At 39.0% G+C, this 12,060-nt stretch overlaps 1 protein-coding gene across 1 annotated transcript in view; it reads left to right on the forward strand.

Moving 5' to 3' along the window:
* SACM1L (SAC1 like phosphatidylinositide phosphatase) overlaps positions 1-12,060 on the forward strand; it is a 31,190-nt gene that overhangs the window by 3,958 nt on the left and 15,172 nt on the right. The window contains exons 2-6 of the mRNA XM_014889637.2: positions 5,003-5,100; positions 7,157-7,231; positions 9,089-9,216; positions 10,582-10,731; positions 11,972-12,031. Of these exons, the coding sequence (XP_014745123.1) occupies positions 5,003-5,100; positions 7,157-7,231; positions 9,089-9,216; positions 10,582-10,731; positions 11,972-12,031 (511 nt within the window). The remainder of the gene's footprint in view (positions 1-5,002; positions 5,101-7,156; positions 7,232-9,088; positions 9,217-10,581; positions 10,732-11,971; positions 12,032-12,060) is intronic.

Below are 12,060 nucleotides of genomic sequence, written 5' to 3' on the forward strand. Positions count from 1 at the left end.
TCAGTAATATTTGGAATGGGAATTCAGTACTTCTTCTCTTGAGTAATGTGAGTTATACTAAAAATATAAAATGTTAAATTTGTGCTTATCACTTCCTTTGTTCTTTAGCAATACTGAGAAATAGTTCATTATAATGGTGGTCAGTTTTCCTTTAGTTACAAAAAGGAAATAAAAATACTCCAATTTTGTGAAGATTTGACATGCTGTTAAGTTGTAAGGGAAGCTAGATGGTCATGAAGCAAGGTGGTGAGAGTGCTTCATTTCTTGTATGGCTCTAGACAGCAGTGACAATGTAGCTGAGGAGAAGGCAGGCTCCACTGTGAAATATAAAGTTTATGCAAAAACAGAATGTGGCTGGGTGTATGAAAACCAGTTCTAAACATAACTACAGACACTATGGAGCTTCTATAAAATACTGCTTTCCTCGTTGTTACTTTTTATGTAATACTGGCACTTGGACTTCATCTATCCTTGCTTCATTAAAAGAATAGAATGAATCTGCAATTTCTACTTGTGAATGATCTTTTCTTCACCATTTAATATTTCCCTGTCATAGAAGTAAAATTAGCATGTGTGCTATTTGTCTACGCTTGTGATAGACGTACAGGCTTGCTGGTGAGTACAGTTTGGAGATTAACCAATTCTTGCATGCAGTGTTCATCAGCTTCCTTTCTGAAAGACAAGTGAGAGGCAATCATCTTGATTATAGCAATTTTACGATAGAAAAGGTCATCTAAGTCTGAATGAGACTACAAGCCTAGTTCTGTAGTTGGTAAAGTTGTAAATCAGCACTTGGGCTGGAACTACTTTGACTCTTGGCCTCTTCTTCAACTATATTTACTTTAGGAAATGTTGAACTTCTTGCACAGATGAAGCAAGAACCAAGTGAATCTTCTTTCTGTTGAAAATTTTGTAGAGCACTAATTATCCCACTTCTTCTGAAGCACGAATTTAATATCTTGCAGGGCCTTAGGCTTTCCAGTTTGTGTTGCACAGCTATATTTAAGGCAGTTTTTAAAGATGATCCCAACAGTATTTTGTTCAAGTTCTGTCAACTTCATAGATTGATAACTTCATTTCCTCTTACCCCTGTTTCCCCCCTAAGTCAAGAGTCAACATTTCTGTTTCAGACTGCTGCAAGCTGCTGGTCCTTTTCGGTCCATTGAGCTGAAAACAGGGATGATTTGCCTTACATTTTCCATGACACTTTTCTCACCAAATGTGATCCTAGAGAGGACCATGGGAAGGAGGACTTCAAAGAAATGTGAAACATAAATTTCTAGTTTTGCTTAAACTATAGGCATTGTGTAAGAGGAAATGAAGATGACAAAATTGTTAAAAGGGCAGTGTTAGTGGCAGGAAGTAATGTGGTCTAGGATTTGAGAGAGAGAAATGCTGGGATCTGATCTAGAAAAGCGGGTATATGACGCATTGAGAGACCAAGCATCGTTTGCAGTGGCAGCCCTAATTCACTCTTTCTTTTCAGTTTGGAGATATTGAGATAAAAGACTTCTTGTTCTTCTGGGAGAAATTGTTATTCTTGCATGTGATAAAGAAAACATTTGTTTATAGGACAATTATTTGAGATTTGTAAGCTTCTTCTCAGTTGGTTAAAAACAGGCTTTAACCAATATGAATGTGAATCTCTTATTCTGAGACTGTAGTAGTGTCATGGCCATGTTGCACTTTATAATGTAAGGAGCAGCTTTTAAAAATACTGATGATGGATGGAAATGCTTTTTGTACTCTGTACAATCAGTGTAGATGTCTTGTCCGTGTTGTGCTCTTCATACAGAGTATTCAAAACCTGAAACTGTAGTTCTCAACACGTTTTTTACAGCCTGATAAGTTAGTGTATTTTTTCAACTTACTTTGCTTGAGGTGCTCAGATGAGTAAGAGTCAATAAGTATCTGTGTTAATGGCATAACAGATCCAATATTAAACTTCGTAGGATCTCTTCCCATTTGTTATACCTGGAATCTTGTGTATCAACTGACATCCCAACGAGTGTTCAACTAAACCGATGGAAGATAAGCTGCAGCATTCTCTTGTGGAAAAAATGCCTTCTGCTACTTCCTGCCAGTTAGCTGTAGGTTTCTGAGTGCATCTTAAATAGTATATCCTTTTTTTTTTTTAAGATTCTTTAACAAAGTGAGGGTTTGTAGATGTCTTTAAGCTTGTCTTGCCCCTGTTCTGTCTGTGTATGCTTGTTTGCTTTCTTTGCCATAAAAACAGCTCCCATTATTGCTGTGAAACTCCCCTAAAGAGCTGGGGGTGCACATGTGCACTTCATCAAAAACAAAAGTAATGAAAGCTTAGTAGATGTTTTAAAGCTTCAGTGTTCAGTGAACAGCATGTTTGTATTTCTTACTCTGGTGCTTCTGTTTTCAAAGATTAAGCATTTAATATGTGTACATGAAAGATTTAAGGATGATGATTTACAAAGGAAATACTGTAGATATGTGTCTAGTTTTAGGACCCCTTGACTCATTTTCCTGTAAGTTAAAATTATCTGATGAACACTTAACTATTTTTCAGTTGGTTGTATTTTGTTGTTTGGTGGTTTTTTTCAGTTCAGTATTCGTTCTCCTCTGGCTTTCCTCTAATTTCCCGGTGAGGTTGTGGAATCGCCATCCTTCAGGAGACTCAAAATTCATCCTGAGAAACAGGATTTAATTTAGAACTGGAATAAACTTTGAAGTTGTCCCTGCTTTAAGTGGGTGGAAAGTAGGGTCTTCTAAACATCTTAAAAAGAGTTGTTAAATGTGGTGAGTTGATCCTGGATGCCCACTGGAGTGACTCTGTCACTTCCTTCCACACATGGATGGGGGAGAGAAAATAAAAGGAGGAGCTCTTGGGTCAAGATAAGGGCAAGGAGACATCACTCAGCAATTACAGTCACTGGTTAAACAGAGTCGACTTGGGGAAATTAGGTTAATTTATTAACAATCAAATCGGGGTAGGATAATGAGAAATAAAGCCAAATCTTAACACCTTTGTCTCACCCCACCCTTCTTCCCCGTCTCAACTCCACTTCTAATTTTATCTACTTCCTTTGTCTCCCCCAGAAACACAGGGAGATTGGGAGTGGGGTATGTGGTCAGTTCATTGCACTTTGTTGCTGCTTCCCCAGTGGAAGGACTCATTTTCCTGCTCCAGATGGAATCCTTTTCCCAGACACAGTTTTCCACAAGCCTGTCCACAGTGAGTTCTTCCCACAGATTGTACTTTTTCATGAACTGTTCTAGTGTGGGTCTCTTCCACAGGGTGCAGTCCTTCAGGAATAGGCTGTTCCAGTATGGTTTCCCAGCAGGGTTATGCCCTGCCAGGAGCTTGTTCCAGCACAGGCTTTCTATGGGGTCACAGCCTCACAGAATCACAGAATATTCTGAGTTAGAAAGGACCCACAAAGATGATCAAGTTCAGCTGTTAAGTGAATGGCCCATATAAAGATCAAATCCACAACATTGGTGTTATTAGCACCCTGTTCTAAACCTGTTCAGAGCATCACTCTGCTCTGTTGTGACCCTCTTAAGGGCTGCAGGTAGATCTCTGCTCTGCCCTGGACTTGCATGGGCTGCAGAAGGACATCTTTGCCTCACTGGCCTTCACCAGGGTCTGCAGGGGAATCTGCTCCAGCTCCTGGAGCACCTGCTGTCCCTCATTCTGCACTGACCTTGGTCTGCGGAGTTGTTTCTGTCACATGTTCTCACTCTGTCCTGCTGCAGTCGGTGTTGTGCTGAGCACTTTCCCCTTCTTAGATATGATATCCCAGAGGTGCTGCCACTGTCACTATTATGCCTTGGCCAGTAGTGGGTCTGTCTTGGAGTGAGCTGGCATTGGCTCTGTCAGACACAGGAATTTTCCAGCACTTTCTCACAGGAGCCAGTTCTGTAGCCATCCCCACCCCCCTACCAAAACCTGGCCATCAGATTCCTCTGATCTAAATTAGTATTCTAATTCAGCTTTCTGAATGATTAAAAAAATAGAAGATGTGTAGAAATGAAAGATCTGTATAGGGAGAAGGAGCCTAAAAATACCTACCTATTACCAGAACAAGAATTTTAAAACTCTGACCCCATGTCTTGCCAAGCCTAAAACTAACAAAAATGACTGTAAGAGTCAGGAATAATAGTTTGAATGTTTGGGGGGTTTTGTTTATTTGCTGAGCATTTCCTGTGTACAGCTACAGGTCAGTCCTGCATAACCCTCCTATTGATGCACAGTATAACATATCTGGCTTCTTGCAAATATCACAGTGGGTGTATTTTTGAGGAACACTTCTAAAAACTATTTATGGCTAGCATTGGGTTTTGTGCTGGTTTTGAGGGGGAAGGAAGGGAAAGATGGCAATGAAGTCTGAAGAGGAAGTCAGTGTGTGACTTCTCTCTGGTGGGGATACATGTTAATGCCATGTGTGTTATGTAGACCTGGCTAACACATCTGAGAAACAGTAGTGTTGGGACACCTGCTTTAATAAATTAGTTTTCCACTTGAACTTTTTTACTTCTACTGTGTTGTTTCTAGTGGATTATTGTAATGCTTACAACACTGTTTATTATTTTTTTATCATTTCGTACATTATGTTTTATGTTTATTAGATTTGCATTAGGGATGTGGTCTAATCTGTTAGGAAGTTTTTTGTTTAAAAACTTCTGATTTTATGTTGGATTTTGGCTTATCAGATATGGTTCAAGCTTACAGGAATTAGAGTGGATCACTACGTATACAAATTCACTCTCATGTCTTTACCTTATGGTAATAAAAAAGGATTAAGATTGCAAAATTCATGGTTAACAATAACTGATGAGCTGGACTTGCCTTTTTTTTCTTACACTGTCAACATCAGTGGGTGTTGGGAAGCAATCCAGTGAGAATTTTGTTATTTTGCAGATGAAATAAGGTGTAAAATTGATTGCTCTGTCTTCAGGTGGTGAAGAATAAACAAATCCAAGTGAGTTTTGCTAAACTAATTCCTTTTTCTTCTCTATTCCCTTAAAGGCATACAACGCCAGAGAAGTTCTATGTGGAAGCCTGTGATGATGGAGCAGATGATGTGCTTGCCATTGACAGAGTCTCCACAGAAGTCACTCTTACAGGTGACTTTCCTCACCAGTATTTTTCAATACAGTTTCTGTTGACTTCTATGGGGTCCATGGAGATCTGATGCTCCAGACCCAGAAAGCCCCCAACCTTCCCAGAGAGAGGGTCCCACAGGGGACAGCCTTCTAAGGGGATCTTCTGGCAGGTCTCCTAGCCACTGGATAAACCTCAGCAAGCTGTGGCCTGTGGCCACAAGTGATCAGCTCTCAGTGATATCAGGTCTCTGTGATTCCAGCTCTGCTTGTGAGGCTATCCCAGGCTCTCTCAGGGACAGAGAGACAGAAGTGTTGTATGGCAAATGCCACAGAGATTCCTTTATTATCCAGCAGCTCTGTGAAGGGAGCCAGGAACGACAGCTCCCTGAAAAACTGGGGTTTTTATGGGGAAAAGCAAGCGTGGTACCAAGGGAGAAAGACCAATGGGTTACAAAGGATTAACATGGGTACTAGGGTGTGATGGGATCGCTGAGGGCTTTGGGATAGCTCACCATAAGAAAAGATGTGCCAACCTAAGGAACATCCTTCCAGGAGGGTTGAGATAAGCTAATCACAGTCCATTCAAGGGACATCTCTCCAGGGCAAGGCTGAAGGCAGGGCCATGTCAGGCCCATGGGCCTCCACAAGTCCTTTCTGTCTGTTTTCCTCTGAGTCCACGAAGATCTTCAGAACCTTACTGAGATGATACTGATATAATTGTTTTTATTTTTAGTTACTGTTTAAAACAATGCTTTGTGTTCTGTTCTGCAGAGCTTTGTTTCAAATTTTAGGCTGTGGGTCTGATGATAGTGCTTGCCTGGTAAGACTGTCCATCACAACAAGGGAAGCTGACTCATCCAGGCTGGTTGGGGTTGGTGCTAGAAGTTCAAGATCAAACAGGAAAAGGATTGAACACTGGAGTTCTGCACCTTTTGCAAATTGTCCCAGTGCTGCCTTTTATATAAAACTGAAACCTGACTTTTCATAAAGCCTTCAGAAATAGCAACAGTAAAAAAACCTGTACTATAAATTTTCATTTTGTGTTGCAAATCCAGGTTCAAATGTCAGTGGGAATAGTCTTAAGCCTCTTGATTGAAAATTTTAGTTCATTTTATTGTTATTCAGTTTTGTTTCATATTTTCAAAAAAATGTAAGGCATTGGGAGACTTCCCTTTTGATTCTTCAGGAGTTTGGTACCATAGTATTACTGACCTTTTGTTAGGCTTCTTGTATACTTCATGTAAGAGCAGTGTGCCCATCCCACTGATACTTTTAGTATCATAGTATATTATTTGAATTTCTCCTTCAAAACTAACAAGATAATTCTTTGGTCAGTCTACATCTCTCTCACTACTGCTCTTTTATCAGATGAACCTGCAAGGTGTTTAAAGCAAAGGAAGATTCAAGGGTTACCTTTTTCAGTTTTCTGAGTTCTGGGAAAATGCTTCATTCTGGGGAATGCTTTAGGGTTTTTTAGATTTTTCTAATATCCCTTTTTTTGTTTTAGAAGTGTAGGTAAATGAAATTTACACATACTAATACTTTTAATTGATATTTGAATACTTTTTTGATCTCTTGGTATGTTGTTTGGAATACTGTGTCCCTTGCCACATGTATGCTGCTGTTGGTAGTTTTGTAGAGAGAGCTTAGGTCTTATGAGACAAAAATATACCAAGGCTCAGAAGAAGCAAACAGGCCTGGGAGGCACAAGCACTTATGGTTTGATTGTCCTTTATGTCTTGATGGCTTCAAAACAAAACTTCTGGAAGCTGGCAGGACAACACATTATTGAGGAGTCTACTTGCTATGCTATCAAGTAAATAAGTTTGAATTTATTCAGTTGAATGACTACTTTGATTAACCATGAGAAATTGGTTACAAAGTGGGTTAAAATCCCAGATCTTTCTTCTGAAGCTCCAAGAGGCTTTGAAATTCTGATGCTTTGTGTCTTTTAGTTAACACTGTAGCAGAACTTGATTTGCCAGGAAGGCTGGAGAGACCTAGTTCTAATAGTGTTCCAATGCAGGCCTGAAAGAAGCAGTCTGAAATTCTGATGTTCTTTTCTTCTGCTTTTCAGTTAAAAAAGATGTTCCCCCTTCAGCTGTTACAAGGCCTATATTTGGTATTTTGGGAACAATCCGATTGGTGGCAGGTAAGGAGAACAGAACTGTGCTCTTTAAAAATACTTAGACAAAATAGATTGCTAAAGAAGCTTTAAAGGCAAAAATAGTATTTAAAGTATCTGAGGTTGCACCTCCATTAATATGATAGACTTTCCTTCTGGCTTCTAGAGGATGAATGTTTGTGTAACTCTTAAACCCGGAGGTACTCTAAAGGTAGGGTTAACTGTCAGTTGTTTTAGTTATAAGGAATGCATTTCAAATGAGTGCAAAGAACCTCATCTACTTTTTCTTTGTAACTATTTTAATCTTAGCTGCAGAATTTGATGGAACAGTCAAGTGTTGTTGTGAAGCTTGATCAATAATCATGGTACACAAATAGCTGAGAGTGACTGGATGATAGACAAGTAGATGCAGCTGTTCAAGCAATGGCAATGTTCAAATGCAACTGCCCTACAAATATGAAGAAAATCCAATATGAAAAGGAAAAGGGCAGACTGGAACAATTCTAAGTTTAGGGAGTTTTAGGATGATGTAAGAGTAAGTTGTCCAGTTTTTCTAAGTGTCTCAGGTCTAAGCAGCCAGTGTCATGAATTCACCTGATGCATAAAGAGTAAGCTTTTGGGAAAGTAAGCATTGCTGCTCCAACAATCCTTTTTGTAGAATCTGGTAGAGTTTGAGACTGAAGTACTCTGAAAAATGATGTAATAAGCAGCATACATACTGAAAATTCTCTTATGTAGAAAGGATTAAAGATCACTCACTGCAGTATTCCCACCAGAGGCAAAGGGTGATTGTGTTGAATGTAGTGACTTCTACAGGTCTTAAAACTGCTGAACTTTCTATGCCCATATTCTAAAGTATTGTGGATCTTGTAGAGTAAGAGCAGTGTAATTGATACATGTGTCGTAGGGATTCGATGAGTGCTGACTTGTTTTAAAACTGAACTGCCCCAAAGGGGAATTTTCACCACTTACAGGCTTGGTAACGACAACTATTCATCTGCCTGAATATTAAATAAAATGTAGAATATGTTAAGTCTCTTAAAAGCTTCGGGTTTTTTCATTTTACCCACTGGAGCTTTGTACTGAGTTTTAGTATACAGCTGTCAAAGTAAAGATGATGTTATCAGGTAAATTAAATGCTTAGCTAAGTGTTATTAGGCAGTTCAGTGCTGTTAACTATAAAACTGTATCTAGCCCTGTATCTAGCAATGCAGCATCTTTAACAAATATAAATATTCTTTGCCTATTGCAGTATTAAGAGTAAACTTTTTATTCAAAAGCAAGATGACACTGAAACATGCTGTGCTTAGAAATAAGGTTGTATGTTCACCAACAAGTGTAAATTAATTGCTCTGAGTGAGCTGTCCATGATTAGGGAGTGGGTTTTTTGGTTTGTTACTTATGCAACTGGGGAAACAGCAAACTTCCTGTCTTAAATTGCTAAAAGAACCCGAAATCTTTGTTCTGTTTTGACTCTGCTAGGAGGACTATTTTTTCATTATAAATTGAATAGTCTTTTTGGCTTTTGAAGCATGCTTCCTTTCATGTATTTCGGACTTGCTCTGTCCTTTTCAAACCACATTCAAGAGCATTGGCCTCTGAGTTTGCAAACCTGGAAACTTTCAGACTGTCTCTGATCAGGAGTAGGTGACACTTTGTCCACTTCTTAAAAATTCCTTAAACTTAATGAGTAGCTCAAGATCTCTGAGCATAGGAAAGCAGGTAGCTTAGCAAGTACATTTTGGTTTTGCTCCAGCCCTGTGTGCTTTTGCTACACTCAAGAACATAATGTCCTGTTGGTTTCAGTTTTCTGATATGAGCATAGGCTGCTTTTCTTAATACATGCAGCTCTTTTTTTTTAACATTGTTCTTTCTGATTTACAGGCACGTATCTTATTGTAATAACAAAAAAGAAAAAAGTAGGTGAGATTTTCAGTCATGCAATCTGGAAAGCAACAGACTTTGACATCCTCTCCTACAAAAAGACCATGCTGCACTTAACTGATATTCAGGTAGGTACATTGATTAGGGGAGTGTGGAGGAATGTTATTGTATGTTAATGCTCAGTGCCACAGGACCTGACTTGATGAAGCTATGAATTTTTTTAAGAAGCTCTTTGAACAATACCTTTTTTCCGATTTGTTCATGTTAGTAGAATGGCTTTAATATTTGTGTATAGATGTATATCAAATCATGGAATTAAAGATGATAAACTCATATGTTGCAACTTAGAATATAATTTGCAGTTTGTGGATGTGCATTTTTGCTTCTGTTAAGATGTTACACCCTTCCTAATGCTTCTGTTAAGCCTTTCTCACAGATTTACTCCTCTGACAGCCTCTATAATAAACTGCTTTGCTGTCATCTTAACTGTCTTGCTTTCTTTATGGGGTTGTTCAATTACATCGTTACCCAGCAGGGAAGAATTTACTTTTATTTTTTTGAGGGAGTGACTGGTGGAAGATGTTTTTAAAACAGATGTGTAGTGGATTGATAAAGAGCAGGTCAGAGTGTCTAACCAATGGAGCTGGAAAGGAATCTCATGCTTTTTCAGGAAAGGAATGAGGTTAGTCAAGACTTGAACCAGAACAGAGATTTATAACTCTTATTTTTGTCTTGCCATCTTGATTATGGTTTTTTGGCTGAATAGTTTTCAGGGAAACTTGTGGTTACTGCGCTGCAAAGAGAGAAAGGACAGCAACACACATGGACCTCTTTTGGGGAAAAAAGGCCAACTTTGTTGTACGGACATCCTGTATTTAAAGTGTGTTACGTGCAGCTAGGACAGGACAGTGGTTCATTGGACAATTGGGACAAACATCTCTTGGGACAGCATGTCTGGATGTCCCGTGGGAAAGACACCAGGTGTTAATCTTTATTATGAATTCCCTTCTGTTTTTCACCAAGTTATCACTCTGGGAGACTGCCTCCCTTAACTGAAGCTGTAGTCAGCTTGTCAGCCTGGGAATGGACCTGAGAGACAGGAGAAATCCAGGCCTGAAAGGAATTGCCAAGCTGTAATTTCCTAGCTCTCTAAATGTGTGTGTCCACAGAAACTAACAGCTTCTCTTTTGCTTGGAAGTTGTTAGAATTCATTTAATATCAGTAGCTACTTACCTCACAGGAATACTGTTCTCTGCTCCCCACTGTTGCAGAATTTTGTTATAGTGTGCGAACTGCGAGTTGTAAGTGAACTGGTATCAGAACTGCCCTCTCATGCTTTCCTTCTTGTATGGTAATCTCTGGATGATGTCATGTATTGCTAGAGCACTAGCAAAATTCATCTCATCACTTCAAAAAGTAGTGGTAGCTTACAAGAGTAAAATATTTTTATAGTAGTATGTGGCAGCTCTTCTGTTCTTTCCTTGTCTCAACAGTTGCAGGACAATAAAGTATTTTTATCAATGCTTAACCACGTCTTGAGCGTGGATGGGTTTTACTTCACAACAACCTATGACCTAACACACACCCTACAACGGCTGGCAAACACGAGCCCAGAGTTCCAGGAGATGAGCCTTCTAGAGAGGGTAAGGATTTGAGTTTGATTTGTGTCTGTGTCTTGCAAATTGTCAGCCAATTTGATACAGATGATGTTTAAATTATGCCAGTGTTTTATCCAAGCTATTAGGGTTGTGTCTGAACACACTGGTTTCAAATAGCTTGTGAGCAGCACAATGTTCTAGGGGTCTGTTCTGATGTCGCACTTCCAGATCAGCAGTTGGAAGTACTTCCTAAGTTATATTTTGAATGGATTTTGAAAAATGCAAAATAAATTAAATTTTGTCTCTAATATTGAACACTTCTAATTAAAAGTTGGAGCTAAGCCGACAAATTGAGAGAAAGCAAGTAATTCCATTGACCTGGAATGGGGGGGAAGGAATCCAAAGCGGAATAAATTGTGCTTGTGCTCTTATTCTTTTACAGGATAACTTGGAACAGAACTGCAGGTTTTATGGCTGTCAATGTTGGGCTGTTGTATTCTGTCTAAAGTATTCCAATTCTTTGTGTGAAGCACAAATTTAGTATGTTGCTTTTGTCTTAAAGACAACAGCCAAATGTCATTTGAACTTGAAATTCTTGTGTCTATATTGATGGATTTTTATTTTGGTTAGGTTTTTTTAATATTGGAAAAACTGTTTACATTTGGAGATTGTTTTACATCATCAAATGCTGCCCTGGCAGTGCTCTTGCCAAGGAGAGCAAGGACACAAAAGGATTGGTTTGCCTTTAAAATTGTGTTGCTTCAGAAGGTTTGAAAGGCAAAGTACAGTAAAAAAGCGTCAGTGTTAAATAAATTCAGATCTCAGATGGTTAAAATTATTGCAGTGTAACTTCATATGCCCATGACTGCAGTATAATGGCTTATCAAAAGGATGGTGGCAATTTTGAACATCTCCATTTTGCCTCTGCAAGAGAAGTCTGGTCTGTGGAGTGTGGGTGTTTTTGTTTGATATTTGTGTTTGTTGTAGTGGTAGAAGGAAACAACCCAGTGTAGGGGCACCAATGCATTATGTTCTGCAGCTCAGTTATTAATGATTTAGAAGTGTCAGGCCACATCCTTAAGAGTAGTTTAAAGAATAACTCTCTCCAATCTTTCAGATTTCTAGTTGAAGATAGGAAGACTACTGATAAAAGAAGGGACTTAATCTCCTCTTGTACCTGTTCACCTAAACTTACATGATACATGGATACTGTGATACTGCCTTTATGTTGAATTAAACAGAACTGACCGTCTCTAAAAACATGTTGGCTTTTTTCTTGCTGCAGGCAGACCCACGGTTTGTATGGAATGGACACCTTCTGAGAGAATTTATTGCTCAGCCAGAGGTAAACACTTAATGATTAGATTAGAGAAC

The sequence above is a fragment of the Sturnus vulgaris genome, chromosome 1 (assembly GCF_052056855.1).
Source record: "Sturnus vulgaris isolate bStuVul1 chromosome 1, bStuVul1.hap1, whole genome shotgun sequence".
NCBI lineage: Eukaryota > Metazoa > Chordata > Aves > Passeriformes > Sturnidae > Sturnus > Sturnus vulgaris.